Here is a 17,370-nt window from a genome sequence, read left to right as displayed (position 1 = left end):
TAAGTTAATTACGAAGTGTTTAATTAATAAACAACTTCGTATGATACTGATAATAGCAAACAGGAGTAGGCCAACTCATTTTAAATGAAAAACTAAATAAACTAGCCGGCTTTTCTATTCACAGTCAAAAGTACTTTTATGATTTTGAATTTGAAAGATATGGTCATCTTAGTTCTTGAAATAAAAATAAAAAAAAAAATAGTAAACGAGTCTTAAAAATGTAAAATTTACTATTACTTTATTCCTTAAATATCCATCAATATTATTATTTTAGGCACGCATAATCCATCAATATTATTATTTTAGTCGCACATTATTTTGGATTTAGACTAATGTAACTGTTTATTTATATTTTCAAAAACTACTTTACAAATTCATTATTTAAGAGAATAATATAATAATATTTTCTAAATTCAAGGACCAAAACTCATACGAGGTATTTGATATGCGAAAGATTTGTACATTTCTTGAAAATTTTAAAGTGGAAATTTTAGATTTTCATGTTTAATAACTATTTAAAAAAATCTCATAAATGTAATTTTTCAAGAACCATTTTTATCCTACTTTTCTACAAAAACATTTTCGTGAATCCAATTTTTATGAGATAGTAGAAAAGTTTTATGTATATAAAAAGATTAGAGTATCTATTTTTAAAAACAAAAAATCTCTCTCTCTTTCTCTCTCACTTTCACTTCCCCTTTCTCTTCCTCTCTCCTTCTCCCTCTCTCCCTCTCCTTCTATTTCTCTTTCTCACTCTCTGTCTCTCTCACTCTCACTTCCTCTCTCTTCGTCTTTTCCTCTCTCCCTCCCTTCTCTCTCTCCTTATTTCTATTTCTCTTCCTCCTCTATGTCTCTCGCACTCTCACTCCCTCTCTCTTCCTCTCTCTTTTCCCCCCCTCCCATATCTTTATTTCTCTCTCTTATTTCATTATTTTTTGATCTTGTTAATTTTAATAATATAATTAAAATCTATTTTATCTCTATATTTTAATAATATTTGTTAACATTTTTTTATTTTTTTTATTTAAATAAAATAAATATTTTTATTTTTCTTAATTATAATGTAACATTTCCTTTTTTTATTTTTGTTTTTTTTGTTGAATTTTATATTTAAATAATTTAAATAATTTTTTAACTTTTTAAAATAACCTAATACCATATTTATAATAAGATTTAAGTAAATAAATATATATAATAAATTTATTTTAATAAAGAAAATTTTTGTAAAAAAATATTTATAATCCCAAGAATATACTGTTATAATTAAATATAAAAATTTTTAACTCCCAAGAATCATGAATATTTCCGAAAAAATTTTATGAATATCCAAATATTTAAGAATCATCATTCCTAGGATTTCTAATCCTCATGATCCCATTTTATAAAAAAATTTCTCTACTTCCAAATGCCCCTAGTTTTATCTTTCTCGTTTCTTTCAAAGGCTTCAAAACATAAGAAAACATTTCTGCTTTTTTTGCTACTCTTTGTGGCCTATAAATACACTTAGAACTTAGGATATAGAAACCAAGTAACCAAGTAGTGAACAAGATGAAGAAGCTTTCTCTTTATGCTTGTTTACTCAAATTGAGTCTCTTGGTTCTTCTTCCCTACAGCAAAGCCAATCAGGCTGATAAACTAGATGAGTTGATTCTGTCTAGGAGCTCAAAGAATCCTCCTCTGACTCTTTCATGGGCAGAGGAAGAAGCATTGAAAACTCATTCTTTTGCTTATGTTGCACCACAAGAGGGGCTGAGCCAAGCTGACAAGATTCTCACATTGCCTGGCCAGCCTTCTGGAGTGAATTTTGATCAATATTCAGGTTATGTCACGGTTGATCCAGTGGCTGGAAGAGAACTTTTCTATTATTTTGTGGAGTCTCCATATAACCCTTCAACTAAACCTTTAGTATTGTGGCTAAATGGAGGTAAAAAATAACTCAAATTGCTTCATGCTGATAGCTTATGCTCTTTTCGTGTCTCTTTTCTATTTTTGCTTTTTTATGTATACCTTGTTATGGTTTAAGCAATACACACAACACAAGATAATAAGAGGTGATAAATTGTTTACTTTTAAGAGAATGCCAACGAGGCACATGATAAATTGCTTTTTTATGTATACCTTGTCATTGTTGTCCTCGTAGAAAGGTGCTTTATTATCATAGAAAGGAAACAAAAATATCAGTTGATATTATTCTCCCCAAAAGTATAAATGTACATGGTGAAACTTGATTAAATGATTTTGAGTATCATCTTCTGAACTTTACATATTCACATCTTAATGCAAACTACATTTTTGAGTGGTAAATTACTCATGTAGGAAAGAAAGGATTACCACTTGATTAAAAGATTCTGATATCATAGTGTTTGAAATTCACAGGACCCGGTTGTTCCTCGTTGGGTTATGGTGCCTTTGAGGAATTGGGACCTTTTAGAATAAACTCTGATGGGAAAACACTTTATCTTAACAAATATGCTTGGAATGAAGGTGAGAGTCATCATCAATAAAATTGTATTATTTTCTAGTTTCTACCTTTATGATGCACTTCTAAGACATGAATATGTTAACATATAATGGTGCATTATGCAGTGGCAAATGTGCTGTTCTTGGAATCCCCTGCTGGAGTGGGCTTTTCCTACTCAAACACTACATCTGATTATGAAAAAGCAGGAGATAAGTCAACTGCTAAAGATTCTTATGTTTTCCTCATCAATTGGTTAGAGAGGTTTCCGCAGTACAAAACCCGTGATTTTTACATAACTGGAGAGAGCTATGCTGGTCATTATGTGCCTCAGCTTGCATACACTATTTTGGTGAACAATAAATTCAGTCACCAAAGTATTAACCTCAAAGGCATTGCTGTATGTTCAAAATCTACCACTACTACTACTGCAAATGATGCCTTTGTTGTATCATACCACTTACCATCTCATCTTTTTAACTTAAATTCTTGATTTGTACTGAAATTTTCAGATAGGGAATGCTTGGATTGATGATGCGACAGGTTCAAAGGGAATATTTGATTACTTATGGACTCATGCTTTGAACTCAGATCAAACCCACGAGTTGATTGAGAAGTACTGCGATTTTACATCTGAAACCATTTCGGCAATATGTTCCAATGCCACAACAAGGGCATTAGTTGAGAAAGGAAAAATAGACTTCTATAACATCTATGCTCCACGGTGTCACGACCCTTCTCTCAAAAATGGATCAACTGGTTCTGTAAGTACTATTCCTATATACTAATGTGCATGGTTTCATACATAAGGGCAGAATAATTCAAACTTGTAAAAGGATGCAAAGTTCATTTATATTAGCAGTAACACCAATTTAAAACCAAAATGAACAGATTATGGAAACCTCTTGTGCTGTTCTCATGTGTAATATGACTCTTCTGCATCTCTTTCTTTTTGGTTAAAACCCTTATTTGGTCCCTGATAACATTTTTTTATTTCAATTTAGTCCCACTTTAATTTTTTGTCTCAATTTGGTCCCCAATCATTTAAATTATTGCAATTTGGGACTTCCATCCAAATGATTTAAACGGAGTTAACTGTTGGTCACGTGAATGCCACGTAGATGCATAGGTGGACGCCAAATTGCATGAATACACCTGGAACCAGAACGGCCCGTTCTTAAACCAGAATGGCCCGTTCTGATTGCACATGGCATGTGTTAATTTTGCAACCAGAACGGGCCGTTCTGGTTTTAGAACAGGCCGTTCTGGATTCAGAACGGCCCGTTCCAGAAAGCCAAATTCATGCATGCATTGACCAAAATGCTGCAAAGTGATTCCAAAATTGAAAATTAAAATTCATAACATATCATAAATTCAAAGGCAGAAACATGGTTCAGAAATTGAAAACAAAAATTCAGAACTAACATATACTAAAAAAGTTCAAAGAAATTACTGAGAAAGGAAATCATTTGGGTAACGCTGAAGGGAAACCCTAAACCACAAAAATTCAGGTTGTACCTCTTCAAGAACAGGTTGTTATTGTTGGGGTACATCGTCAATGACTTCAAGGGAAAACACCATTTTGTTTCATCCTTGACTGTATAGTGTCAATTTGGTAGTAAGTGGTTCCCTCTAGTTTGACCAACAATAAAATAAAATCTGCTACCATTATCTTTAGTGATACACTGCATTGTCCTTAATGATACAGTGTATAGCCCAACTGTTTAGTAATTGAAGTTATCAATTTTCATTGACAATATTACCAAATCCAGTGTTCGAAATATTTTGTACCTTGGGTTTTTTTTCTTTCACAAATCACAACCGTAAACTATAATCAGTGACTATTCGTGTTTGGTATTTTGAAACCAGATAGGCTCGTTCTGAATCCAAAACGGCCCATTTTGAAACCAGAACGGCCCGTTCTGGTTGCACTCTTAATATGTTAATTTTGCACTTGGAACGGGCTGTTCTGAATGCAAAATTAACACATCAAAAGTGCATCCAGAACGGGTCGTTCTGGTTTCAGAATGTACCATTCTAGTTCCAGGTTTTTTCAGAAAATTTGGCGTCCACGTAGACATTTACGTGGCATCCACGTGGCCAACAGTTAACTCCGTTTAAATTATTTGGACGGAAGTCCCAAATTACAATAATTTAAATTATTAAGGACCAAATTAAGACAAAAAGTTAAAGTAAGACTAAATTGAAATAAAAAAATATTATCAAGGACTAAATAAGGGTTTTAACCCTTTCTTTTTTTACCTTTCAATTACGTGTTGTAACACAACTTACATCTTATTATACATATTAGAAGCAACCTTGAATTCTCATGAGACATGCTATGTAAAAACTTTACAATGTGAGCATGAAAAAGAAACCTTGCAACAGCATGGACATTATCTCTCAGGAAGATCTTGTTCATCAGTTTCAGCTAGTATGATAAAAATGTTTTAAGGATCCAATATTTTCCAACTTGTGTTGCGAAATTTCCAAGCGATTTTCAATACTCTCTGACACTTAATTTCAGGTATATGATTTTGACCCGTGTTCTGATTACTACGGCGAAGCCTATTTTAATAGGCCAGAGGTCCAACTAGCTCTTCATTCAAAACCCACAAACTGGACCCACTGCAGGTAGTCTACAATAACTTGGGACATTACAAAAATTCTATGAACCAATTTGCTTTGAAAGAATGTTTACTATTTTATAAATATTATCTTATCTTAACTTGAATATATAAAATATCATCACTTTGATTATCTTCAGGTTATTATTCAATTTTAACAAAATTTGATATAAATATATAAAGTAACATAAATTTTCAATATAACGGTTAGATTTATAAAATTCACATTTTATATAAAATTATTGAACGATGTAATACTTAGTAAATCTTACAACGATGTTATTATAATCATCCTCTCTCTATATATAAACATTTTAAAACAGGAAATAAAGACAAAATCGAACATTTTTTGAAACCAAATATATATAAACTAGTTATTTGTCAAAACAAGAAATGAAAATAGAGTTCTTCTTCTCAACTCAAATCAAACACTACTATATGCTAACTGCTAACCAAGCATATCAAATTTTACAAAATTTACAGTGAATTATTGGACTGGAACGACAGCCCTACTACCATCCTACCTGTCATCAAGTATCTCATCGACAGTAACATTGGATTGTGGATATACAGGTAAGTTCAATTTCCCTAAAGTTTTATCAAACAATACCATGACAAGTTGTTATAACATATGTACCCTTGAATAATTGTCTACTCATTTTGCCCCCTGAATTAGCCTGTTAAAAGTATTAACTATTTTAAGTTCCTTGGAAATCCTTTTGCAATGACAAAGCTCCATTACCTACCCATAAGGATGTTTTCGAACTGAACTAAGACCGTGTTTGCCAAAATGTTACCTTCAACGTAACTTATGATCTAATGGGACAAAAGAGTTATTTCTACGTTTTGTACATTGAAAGTATGAAAGTCTGTTGAATGGTTTTCAAATTATAGACCAAACACACTAGCTATTTCACTCTTGTAGTAAAGCGGGATTTCAACTTCGTTTCATGTATCCAATTTACTAAATTTAGAAGACATGTTCTTCTACAGTGGTGATACTGATGCAAGGGTGCCAGTCACATCTTCAAGATACGCAATCAACACCCTCAAGCTCCCTATCCAGGTTCCTTGGCGTCCATGGTATTCTGGAAATGAGGTACTGAAATTAATCTTTTGATTTCATATTATTCCACTTTTTTTAACATTTCCTTTCACTTATAAAGAATATGGCTAAAAGATTTCTGAGTATTGCCTGGAACACAACTTTTTCCAGTAACAATAAAACGCAGTTGACTGTGCATGCATAATTATCTTCAAAACCAAGTATTATAATGAAATATATTGTTCCCAAAGTGTGAATGAAAAGTCTTACAAGTTTGCATGTACATACAATTTAAAACCTTTATCAGAAATTCAATTGGGACATCAAATTTATAATTTGAGACTGAATGATTGAGTTTTCTTCCAGAGCAATTATAATATATTTTGATTTTTCATTTTTCAAACATGACCTATACCTCATAATTACAGGTTGGAGGATACGTAGTGAAATACAAAGGAATAACATTTGTGACAGTGAGAGGAGCAGGACATGTGGTTCCTAGCTGGCAACCAGCACGGGCTCTAACCATGATCGTTTCATTCCTCTATGGAAGCCTGCCACCTGCTTCACCATGGAATGGGTTCTAACTTCTAAGCATCATCTATGCCTTCAACTTTTAAAATTCTCCAACCTCATTTGAAATGCACTTTGTGCAAACTCCATTAGTTAGATTAATTAATAATAGTTTTGTCATGTTTCAGTTGATTGACATGCTATGTACTGTGTACTTGGTAAAATATGCTGTCACTCATTGTGTTAGTCTTCCTAGCTAGTTTGCTTTTTTTGATGTACCAGTTTATCAAATAACTCCCTCTTTTGTTATGATTGGAAACTAGAAATACAATGATTTTAGTTTCTAAATTATACATGATGGCGTGGCAATGTTAGAATATGGGAAAAATATTTAATAATATCTAGATTGTATCTTAAAATAATTCAGTGTACACTACTAGAATTTTTTCTATTACCTAAGGATTTTCCTAGGAATTTTTCATTAAAATTTGTAGGAAATAAGTTTTTTGCGAATTTTTCTACAAATTTATTTTCGCAGCTAATACCTTCGTGGATAATTGTTTCTTGCCAATTTCAAAATTCGCAAAAAAAATTCTTATGATTTTTACTAAAAAAAAAATCTATAGAAAACTTTCTTGCAAAAAAAAATGGCAGCAAACTTTTTTGTGAAAAAAAAATTCTTAAAAAATTTGCAAAAAATATTCTACAAATTTTAAAATCCACAAAATTTTTGCAAGAAATTTTCCACGAAAATTAAAATTTGCAAGTAAATTTCTTGCAAAATTAAAATTTCCCAAGTAAATTTTCTGCAAAATTAAAATTTTGTAGGTAAATTTTCTGCAAAATTTCAAATTCGCAAGTAAATTTCCTAGGAAAAATCGCAAGTAATATTTTATAATGGTTTACACTTCTTCGCCTCCAAATTCCCCCGTACTGGAGAGACTAAAATTAGATGAATGCTCCTTTCCTAAAGATTGAACGAAAGAAGAAAAATCATGAAACTGCCTTCCGTCCACTCCATTCTTTTCCAACTAAAAACCATGACAATCACGATTTTATTCAACTTAAAGAAAGAAATAATTATACTGACCAAGATCAACACTACACCAATAAAAACAATTTAATTCAAAATGGGGCCCCAAGCCGTATGGACAAACAATCACAAAGCCTTGTGCCATATTTAAAACTACTGAATTGAAAACAAAATCTGAAAAGCAAATTTAGTAGTGATGTTTTTGCATCAATCAGTAGGGAATCGTCATCGGTTCCAACAAAAAATTGGTATACCTAATAGGGCATACCAAATGAGTTGAATAAAACATACAATGTGCATTTCGGGTCAAATTCCAAATAGTGAAAAAAAAAATATATAAAATCTATCACATTAGCCACCGAATTCCAATTCATCCAAAATATCTCCAAGCATCATCAAAGTACTGAAAGCAGTAGCATAATGTTATCTTAACCAACTACCTGGAAAAATGAAAGACACCAAACCTCCAAAAGAAATTCAGATCATGGCACAACTTATGGCCATTGGATCACTGACAGCATATCAGAAGACTCGGTGACTGTAGGTGACCCAATGGCCTAACAACAAATATCTTCTTTTTCTATGCCAACTTTTGTGTGAATAGCAGTAGTCCAATATAATTTCAACCAAGCATCAGAGTTAAAAATAAAAACAAAAATGATTCAATGCAGCTGAATGCTAATTAAGCTCAAACAAAAGCCATGCACAGCATTAATAACTGGAGTATCAACATTGATGATGTACTTGATAATGTGTGTCATCACATTATTAACCAAAATCAAGTAAAGAAACTAAACAATGACAAGAACCTTCTCAAATTTGGATGACCAAAACTTTCCTGAACTCTTTAAGTTTAAACCTATTATCATCATAATCAAAACTAAGCAAAACAATGACAATAACCTTCTCAAAGCAGGATGGCTGAAACTCTTCCAGTCTAATTCCAGTCCATGTTAGTTCCTGATTTATAAACATAAAAGGTCAAAGATCTCATTTAACATCATTATAACAATGTCATCATAAAAAAACCACTAAATTAAATAACACTCACAGTTGGAAAAAAAATAAATACTAAAGATTTAATCTATTGCATTCAAGACACAAATCAAATATGTTAGGACAAGAAACTAAATAGAATAAGAGGTAATACACCTTTTTCAAATATCACCCTCCTCATCACTATCTTCTTCATCATCATCATTGTCAACATTTCCATAGCTACGTTCCAGTGATGGAGGTGGATGAGAAGAAGAGCCAACAAATCCTAAATGTGTCATTAAAGCTACTAAATGTTTCCTTGTCTCATTCAACTCTTGTCTTATTTCTAGCTTATCCTTTTCTTGTCTTTGCAACTCTTGCATCATGGCTAACTTCTCTTCCTCTTGTTTTTGCAATGATTCATTTAATGCCTGAATTTGACCCCTTAAAGTACACACATCCTCATATTTAGTAGAAAATCTTGATGGAATCAACATTTTGCCTAAAGATCCAAGACCAGGGATCCTTCCATTTTTCTTTCCAACTAAATCTACCCATATATCCAAGTCAGAAGGCATAGATGATTGGCTATCAACTCCATCCTCCCTTTGAGATGATAACTCAAATTTCCTCTGTTGAAATTTGTCCTGCCAATGAAATTTGTATAATAAAATTAACTTGAACTAACAAAAAGTCTCCACTTCTCCTTTATCCTTACTCCAATATTCTAAAAAATCAGCAACAAAAAACTTACAAATGTTAATTCTGCATGATGACCCACCCAACTTTTATCCTTTTTCCGATGTGTACGAAAATAAAACTCACTTATTGATGGATCCATTCCTTTTTCCTGTTTCTGCATTGATAACAAAAAAAAAAGATTTAGTGACATTAATTTCAAGAACTAAATTATAAAAAAAAACAATAAATTAATAATACCATTCTTTTCCAATGCAAACGGTGAGGAATTGATCCACCGGTATGAAGAGATGCACCATTCACAGATTCACGATTTCTTTTATTTACTTCTGACTTTTTCTTAAAACGTAAGGATCTCCAGTGTTCCTTCAAGTGTGCCCATACATCTTCTCCTATCCAAATTGGTTTTCTCTCTAAATCCTTTCGAACTTCTTGCATTAATTGAGACATTTTAGCTGCACCTCTTTTCTCAAAATTACGTCGCACCATGTCATTATATTCAGGTGGCCATGTAAATTTTGACTACATTGGTTTTGATAAAAATGAAAAAAAAATTATTAGGCAAATATTCAAAATGGAATCTTTTTAATAAAAGTTTAAAGTTTGATTACTTGAAGCATATCAAACCACGAATCCCTTTGACCGATAGATAGCTTCTTCCATGATGGTTTTGCCTCCCCCAAGTTACTTCGTATGATTGAAGCAAGTGCCCCAATTACCAACTTGTGTTGATCAAACCTATGTAAAATAATAAAAAATGATAATTAATTAAAATATCAAACAAAAATTCATATCATATGCCAATAAATTAAAATGACTCACCCATCCCCTTCTGGGAGTATCAAGATTTTGTTTCCATTATTGTCTCCATTAACATGACTAGATGAAGAAGATGGAGTTTCATTAACTGTTGGATATTCGGGCATATGAATGACTTGAACAGAGATAGGTTGAGATTGGGTGGGTTGAGGTGGAGGTGGAGGTGGAGGGGGAGGTGGAGGGGGAGGTCGAGGGGGAGGAGGTGGAGCTTGAAATTGATGTGGAGGTAGAGGTTGAGAATAAGTGGGTTGAGGTTGATTAGCATAAGCTTGTAGACTAGATGATGGTATAATCAATGGTATATTAGCTTGTATAGGTTTTTTTCCTTTAAACTTTTTTCCTTTAAACTTTTTGGTTGAATGCATAAATCTCTTAGAGTCTGACATCTATTTATTAAGTATTATAACAAGAAAAGTTAGTACACATATAAACTAATTCAAACAAGCACTAAAGTGAAAATTTCAAACAAATTAACATCATCCCTATAAGTAATTGTCAATAGTATGCAATATAATGCTAGAATAACATCATCTAAATTCACATTGTGATACTAGAATAACATCATAAAACCAAACCAATTAAAACAAAAACTATCATTTGCTTTTAATCTTCTTCTTCTTCTTCTTCTTCTTCTTCTTCTTCTTCTTCTTCTTCTTCCTCCTCCTCCTCCTCCTCCTCCTGATCTTGCTCTTCCATGAAATCATCTTCATCGTTATTGTTAATGAAATCATTTTCTAGCATTAAACCCAAATCAACTTCTTCACCATCAATCTCATCATCTTGTAGGTTATAAATTGGGTCATCTTCAATTGTTGCATTAACTTGCGATTCAGGAACTTGATAAGCAACTTCTAGAGTGTGTCTAGCATCAACAACTCCCCTTGGCTTTGTTTTGATAACTACCAACCAATCAGTCTTATCTCTTTGTTTATTAGGATAAGGAGAATAATAAACTTGAGTTGCAGCTTTTGGAAAAATATACGGATCAAATTTTCCATACTTTCTCCCTTTTTTAACTTCTACAATCTTATACTGCTTATGTATCCTCATCCCGCGATTTGAAGGATCAAACCAATCACAATAAAATAAAACTATTTTTTTTGTTGTTTGACTTGGCCATTCAAATTCTAGAATCTCTGTGAGAACACCATAATAATCATTGGAGGATTCATCATGTCCAACTCCATTGACACATACCCCACAATTATATGTTGTTTTGCCTTCATTCCAACTTGTAGTGTGAAACTTGTATCCATTCACAAAATAAATTGGCCAAGACCTTGCTAGTCTTAAAGGCCCACTTGCTAAGTCATACAAATCAGGATTTTGAAACCTAGACTGGTCATTCTTTCTCACCTAGTTACATCCAAAAAAAAAAATGAATAAATAATGAAAAACTAGTATTGAAATTATTTTTAAAAAAATAATGCTTACATATTCTTGAAACCATCGTGGAAAATCAGCTTCTATTTGTTCATCAATGATATCATCATTGAGATTTCCATATGTAGCTTTCAAACTTTGTACATATATACTACACAAGAGGATATTTATTTAAATTAAATGGCTATTGTTAGATAAATTAATTAATATATATGTAGTGTTTGATACTTACTCAATGAATGACTTAACCTCGATACAATTCAAGAGAACATGCAATTGAGCAGCCAACAATTCTTTATCATTAAGCCACCTTTTAGTAAATTTACCAGCTGTTTGTCCAAAAGGTTTAAAGATAGACAAAGTTGGATGTATCTGGCCTTGATGAATTTCCTCATTTGAACAAATAGGAGACACAAAATAATGGGAACTAAAATAAGACGTCTCTTGCAGCAAATATGCTTCACATATAGATCCTTCCACATTTTTTTTGTTCTTCACAGTTTTTTTGATTTTATTTAAAAACCTAAGTGAAAAAAAAATGCAACACCAAATTATTAAGTAAATTAAATACCAATAATGTTGACCAAAAAATCTAATATCAATTATATTTATACCTTTCAAATGGGTACATCCAACGATATTGAACTGGTCCACCCATCCTAGCTTCATAAGGCAAATGAATTGGTAAGTGCTCCATAGAGTCAAAGAATGCAGGTGGAAATATACGCTCCAACTTGCATATGATTACGGGAATGTTTTGTTCCATTTGCAATAAATGATCATCCCGTAACATTGTTGAACATAAGTCTCTAAAGAATTGACTAAGCTCAGTTAAGGGCTTCCATATTGGTTCAGGAAGACCACTCAAAGCTATTGGAAGTAGACATTCCATAAAAATATGACAATCATGACTTTTCATTCCAAATAATCTCATAGATTTTGTATCTACACATCTAGAAATATTGGAAGCATAACCATCAGGCATTCTTAACCCTTTCACCCATTCACACACTTCCTTCTTTTGTTCATTTGATAAACAAAATTTTGCTTTAGGTTTTATATATTTCCCATTAGGTTTTGTTTTCAAAAATAACTCTTTTCTATGACAATGCTCTACTAAGTCTAATCGTGCATTTTCATTGTCTTTAGTTTTCTCTTTATTGTCCATAACAGTATGAAACACATTGTCAAAGACATTTTTTTCTATATGCATAACATCAAGATTATGTCTTAATAAATTGTGTTTCCAATATGGCAAATCCCAAAATATGCTTCTTTTGGTCCAATTATGGTATCTTCCATGACCTGGAACTTTGCATACCCTCACTTCAGTAGTCTTAGGAATGTTAAAAATCATTTCCCACACTTGTTCACCACTTAGCCTAGAAGGGGGCTCATCTTTCTCAATTCTATTTTTGTAAAATGCATCCTTATTTCTCCTGAAAGCATGATTGAGAGGTAAAAATTGGCGATGACAATCAAACCAAGACAATTTGTTTCCCTTATCCAGTCTAAAAGCTTTTGTTTTTTTCATGCATACTGGACATGCATATTTTCCAGCTGTACTCCACCCAGACAACATCGCATAAGCAGGAAAATCATTTATTGTCCACATCAATGCAGCTTTCAATTGAAAATTTTGCTTTTTTGAAGCATCATATGTTATCACACCATCATTCCATAATTGTTGCAATTCATCTATCAACGGTTGCAAATACACATCAATTTTGCCTTTTGGATTATGTGGACCTGGAATGATCAAGGTTAGAAACATATATGGAGTCATCATACAAAGTTCTGGAGGTAGGTTATATGGTGTTACAATTATTGGCCAACAAGAATATTTTGTTCCTAGTTGGTTAAAAGGAGTGAATCCATCAGCACATAAGCCAAGTCTAACATTTCGAGGTTCATTGGCAAATTCAGGATACAAATGGTCAAAGTGTTTCCAAGCTTTCCCGTCTGAAGGATGACACAACACACCTTCTTCCCTACGATTTTCATAATGCCATCTCATGTGCTCAGCAGTTTTCACAGAAGCATATAACCTTTGTAGTCTAGGGATGAGTGGCAAATAATGCAATCTTTTTTGGGGAACATCTTTTGAATTTTTCTTGTGTGCATTGCGTGCTTTATATCGAGGCTCTTCACAAAATTTGCATTCCTTCAAAGTACTATCATCTTTGTAATACAACAAGCACCCATTAATGCAACAATCTATTTTTTTACTCGATAAACCGAGCCCTACTACAAGTTTCTTTGTTTCCCTAAAATTAAAAGGAATGACATTCTTAGGGTGGCTTGACTCTTTCATAAACTTCATCACATCATTAAAACAAGCTTGTGACATGTTGTGCTTAGATTTTAAACTCAACATTGTAATAGCTGCAGACAACTCAGATGTATTTTCACATCCTGGCCATAATGGTTGTTGAGCTGAATTCAACATTTCGTAAAATTTGGCAGCTTCCATATTTGGATGTTCCTCTTCATTTTGTTGCTCATGATTAAGACCAGCAGCATCAAATACCATGTCTTGATGTCTATTAACATCTCCATAACCCCATTGTTGACTACTGCTAGAAACTGAATGCATATCAACATCAACGTTTGTACGAGGGATTCTCTCTCCATGGGATGTCCAATACCAATATCTAGGTGTAAATCCTCTTTGAAGAATATGAACATTCACTTCATCTAGGGTTAAATAAGCCTCATTTTTACATGACTTACAAGGACACCTTATTTTTCCTTCACTCAAATAAACTGGTTGTTTACGAGCAATAGCCATAAACTCTTCAAGGCCATTTAAAAACTCAGTTGTATATCCCCTTCGACCAGGAAGAAGCCTATTATACATCCATGCTCGATAAGTGGCCATTTCCATTTTCAGCTTGACTCCAAAATGACTAAGAAACATGAATCAAACAATAAAATTAGACATACAACTTATAAGGAATATAATTGAATATTCCTTATATCTAATAATAATAGTAATTAAAAGCAACTAATAATGGAACAGATTTAGTTAGCTTGACAGCTTAAGATTTAGGTATAATTATATCAACATATTGTAATATAATTAAATCTTCTTCTTGATAAGATGGGAACAGATTTAGTTTATGATATAATTATTAAAAATTAAGATTTAACTTGTACATAAAAATTTCATTTATGATTCATTTGTTACATTACAGTAAGCTGTTACTGTAATATCAAAGATCTAGTAGTCACACTTGCTACAACACCAACCTATCATTTATGATTCATTTGTTACATTACAACTTGTACATAAAAATTTCATTAACACGTTCATTATTAGAAAACATATATACAACAGTCATGGGAACATACAAATACACAAGTGATGGCCACAAGTTAGGCGTGAATTATTCTTACTTTGAATTCAAATGAGTTGTCGTGCACCCAGCAGTGAGTAGAACAAAAGCAGCCCACTGAATCTCACTTAATCTGAAATGTAACAAGAACAATCCAAAACAGCCTCAAGAACCATGAATTTTGGTGATGTAGCGGACCATATTAGTAAGATTAGTACAGATAGTTATCAAGCAATGGTCTCAAAACTTAAAACTAATGCAAATACAAATAAATAGTGAGAAAGCATCAAAGAAAGGAGATTTTGTCTTAATTCAATCACTCCGTGTCTTATATCCGATCCCTAATAATTGGTTCAGATGTTGTTTGTGTTTGTAATAATATTTTTTTTTGTTAATTAACAATTCTGCAGTAATGTGATCATTTACGATATTAACCCAAATAGGCATGCAGTAATTTTCTCACATTAAAAATATAACGCATTATGCATACTATTTTTACTTTTTAAATAAAACCTATAACCCTTATAAAAACGTCATTAAATGACAAACCATTTAACTTTAGATAAAAGACTATTAACAAAGACGATCTAACTTCTATGCTGACAATATCTGATTGTTACTAAATGACAAATTAACATAAATATATTAGAGGCATGTTTTAAATAGTCGCATCAAAGTTTAAACAATGAAAACCTCATTATTAAAGCTAAAGTATCTCACTATAATTAAAGATAATGCAACGTAAGTGACTAACTCATCTACATGACTACATGTGCCAAGTGAGAGTTTTTAGAAAGTTGAGCATATCAAGATGTTAGACCTAAAAAAATGTTTTAAAATGATACAACTGTTTCTCGTCGGGGATGATAGCTTAAATAACCTAATTAACCATGTACAAAAATTTAGAAGTGTATGTACAATATATATTAATTAAAGACATTGAGTTTGGTATCTGGGTGGGGGAAAATGTGATGGTGATCCATGTGAAAGCATATTTTGTTTTGTATCTATTAATTTGTGAAGATAAGGACAAGGTTTTTGATGATAGGGAGGTGGTGTTTCGGTCCCTAGCAAGGTTCAGTGAATAGATTCCCATGCCCGCATGCTGTGTTTCAAGTTTTTCGTCGACAACTTTTTAGTACTTCCACTTCCAATTTCCAAGACAAGTTCAACAAAATTTGAAAATCAAATAAGATTTCTCAGCGTTAACAGGTGAAAAGAAGGTGAGTGTATTTGTTTGGAAAAAAAAAATAGACAATAAATAAAATGAAAATATATATTAAAAAAACACAGAAATAGAGACATCAGGTAGCTAGGAAAGTAGAAATAAGGACAATGGGACATTTGGTAAGACAAGTAGTTTGCATTTTCCTAGAACAGAATCCTCTGCATAAAACTTGGAAGTCAGCAAGAAAGCTTAAAAAAATAAAATAGAAAACTTCCTCACATCAGATCTGGAGTCTACAACAATTCCTAGAACAGAATCCTCTGCATGTAGCACATACTGAGTAAAACAAAATAAATCAGAATACAGAAGAAAACAGAATAGCATTGTTCTGTTCCTAGAGGAATAAACATTAAAATCCTACCTTGTATATAACAAGTAGGTAACTTACATAACAATTCAATGCTGAAAAAAATAAATAAATTTTATATGCATTAGGAGATAAGTTTTCTGGAATAATGCAAACTGCTAACAGTCAAAAATCAGCATATTAATAGCATTTACTTATAGCAATTTGACAGTAAATTCATATGGCAGTGAGAAAGAAGCATATTAACCACTAACAGTCAAAAATCAGCATTGTCATTTCAGTCAAGAACAGTAAGTAATTAAAGAGCAGAAATTCCTACTTCTAGAACTATATTGAACCTTACAACAAACTATATTGCAACACAATAAAATCCTGACCAAGAAAAACTTGGTTATAATAATGCAATGATAACTGAATGCAGGGCTTCTTTTTGTTTTGTGAAGAAAACAAGTAACAAAATGGTTAAAAATTGCACCCTTCTCTATTTTCTCCAATAAAGAGTAGTGCAAGTGTGTCAACACTAGATGTTTGTAATTAGACCAAGCTTCTTTAAAAATATAAATTAAACCAATATTAGCCAGATAATCTTAATTATATGTGTAGTATTATATATCTAATTGCTTTCGGGTTTTTTGCCTATTCAAGCAAGGTATAATTTATTCCAATTGTTGGCATAAATTTCAGAGCTTAGACATTACCATTTGGTAGGAACTCAACTGGTTATGATCCTCTTCCAAAATCTATATTGATTATGAACTACCTCAAGAATCTAGATAGGTTGAGGCAGCACTTGCAGAAATTTTTTGTTTTGATTGATCCCAAGAGTTAGTGACACTATTAATTTTAAAATGCAAAATCTTATCATTATTCCTATTTTATGTAGTAGCAATTGGCGGTGTTTTTGTGTATGACTTATTGGCATCTTGATCTAGGTATCACTGA

General features: G+C 32.2%; 4 protein-coding genes across 4 annotated transcripts; 1 reads left to right on the top strand and 3 right to left on the bottom strand.

Annotated features, from left to right (window-relative positions):
- The first annotated feature begins 1,395 nt into the window (after positions 1-1,395).
- On the top strand, positions 1,396-7,048 carry LOC109806138 (serine carboxypeptidase 1). Its single transcript, XM_020368515.3, has 8 exons — positions 1,396-1,924; positions 2,377-2,484; positions 2,587-2,858; positions 2,971-3,222; positions 4,986-5,092; positions 5,569-5,658; positions 6,079-6,184; positions 6,559-7,048. Exons 1-8 carry the CDS (start codon positions 1,549-1,551, stop codon positions 6,715-6,717), a joined length of 1,470 nt encoding a protein of 489 aa, XP_020224104.2. The 5' UTR covers positions 1,396-1,548; the 3' UTR covers positions 6,718-7,048.
- Positions 7,049-8,032: 984 nt separating this feature from the next.
- LOC145955263 (uncharacterized) lies at positions 8,033-10,586 on the bottom strand. The gene is made up of 6 exons (XM_083069951.1): positions 10,176-10,586; positions 9,965-10,091; positions 9,594-9,875; positions 9,409-9,510; positions 8,829-9,301; positions 8,033-8,636 (listed from the first exon to the last, which is right to left on the bottom strand). The coding sequence occupies exons 1-5, from the start codon at positions 10,556-10,558 to the stop codon at positions 8,834-8,836; spliced, it is 1,362 nt and encodes a 453-aa protein (XP_082926077.1). The 5' UTR covers positions 10,559-10,586; the 3' UTR covers positions 8,033-8,636; positions 8,829-8,833.
- A 314-nt stretch (positions 10,587-10,900) lies between these two features.
- LOC145955262 (uncharacterized) lies at positions 10,901-13,373 on the bottom strand. Its single transcript, XM_083069950.1, has 2 exons — positions 12,170-13,373; positions 10,901-12,078 (listed from the first exon to the last, which is right to left on the bottom strand). Exons 1-2 carry the CDS (start codon positions 13,342-13,344, stop codon positions 11,784-11,786), a joined length of 1,470 nt encoding a protein of 489 aa, XP_082926076.1. The 5' UTR covers positions 13,345-13,373; the 3' UTR covers positions 10,901-11,783.
- Positions 13,374-13,379: 6 nt separating this feature from the next.
- On the bottom strand, positions 13,380-16,704 carry LOC145954796 (uncharacterized). The gene is made up of 6 exons (XM_083069483.1): positions 16,683-16,704; positions 16,510-16,583; positions 16,333-16,397; positions 14,955-15,026; positions 13,456-14,464; positions 13,380-13,406 (listed from the first exon to the last, which is right to left on the bottom strand). The coding sequence occupies exons 1-6, from the start codon at positions 16,702-16,704 to the stop codon at positions 13,380-13,382; spliced, it is 1,269 nt and encodes a 422-aa protein (XP_082925609.1).
- Between the last annotated feature and the right edge of the window lie 666 nt (positions 16,705-17,370).

The sequence above is a fragment of the Cajanus cajan genome, chromosome 2 (assembly GCF_000230855.2).
Source record: "Cajanus cajan strain Asha chromosome 2, NIPB_CcT2T_4, whole genome shotgun sequence".
NCBI lineage: Eukaryota > Viridiplantae > Streptophyta > Magnoliopsida > Fabales > Fabaceae > Cajanus > Cajanus cajan.
Note: the sequence above shows the minus strand (reverse complement) of the source record. Positions and strands in the feature narration are given on the sequence as shown.

Coding starts and splice junctions, on each gene's coding strand:
- LOC109806138 (XM_020368515.3), top strand. CDS start 1,549: ATGAAGAAGCTTTCTCTTTATGCTTGTTTACTCAAATTGAGTCTCTTG. Junction 1,925..2,376: donor AGTATTGTGGCTAAATGGAG/GTAAAAAATAAC, acceptor TGAAATTCACAG/GACCCGGTTGTTCCTCGTTG. Junction 5,093..5,568: donor ACAAACTGGACCCACTGCAG/GTAGTCTACAAT, acceptor CAAAATTTACAG/TGAATTATTGGACTGGAACG.
- LOC145955263 (XM_083069951.1), bottom strand. CDS start 10,558: ATGTCAGACTCTAAGAGATTTATGCATTCAACCAAAAAGTTTAAAGGA. Junction 9,876..9,964: donor CGTGGTTTGATATGCTTCAA/GTAATCAAACTT, acceptor AAACCAATGTAG/TCAAAATTTACATGGCCACC. Junction 9,511..9,593: donor GTTTGCATTGGAAAAGAATG/GTATTATTAATT, acceptor TTATCAATGCAG/AAACAGGAAAAAGGAATGGA.
- LOC145955262 (XM_083069950.1), bottom strand. CDS start 13,344: ATGATGACTCCATATATGTTTCTAACCTTGATCATTCCAGGTCCACAT. Junction 12,079..12,169: donor TGGATGTACCCATTTGAAAG/GTATAAATATAA, acceptor TTTTTCACTTAG/GTTTTTAAATAAAATCAAAA.
- LOC145954796 (XM_083069483.1), bottom strand. CDS start 16,704: ATGACAATGCTGATTTTTGACT. Junction 16,584..16,682: donor GACAATGCTGATTTTTGACT/GTTAGTGGTTAA, acceptor GACTGTTAGCAG/TTTGCATTATTCCAGAAAAC. Junction 15,027..16,332: donor TCCAGATCTGATGTGAGGAA/GTTTTCTATTTT, acceptor GTTACATTTCAG/ATTAAGTGAGATTCAGTGGG.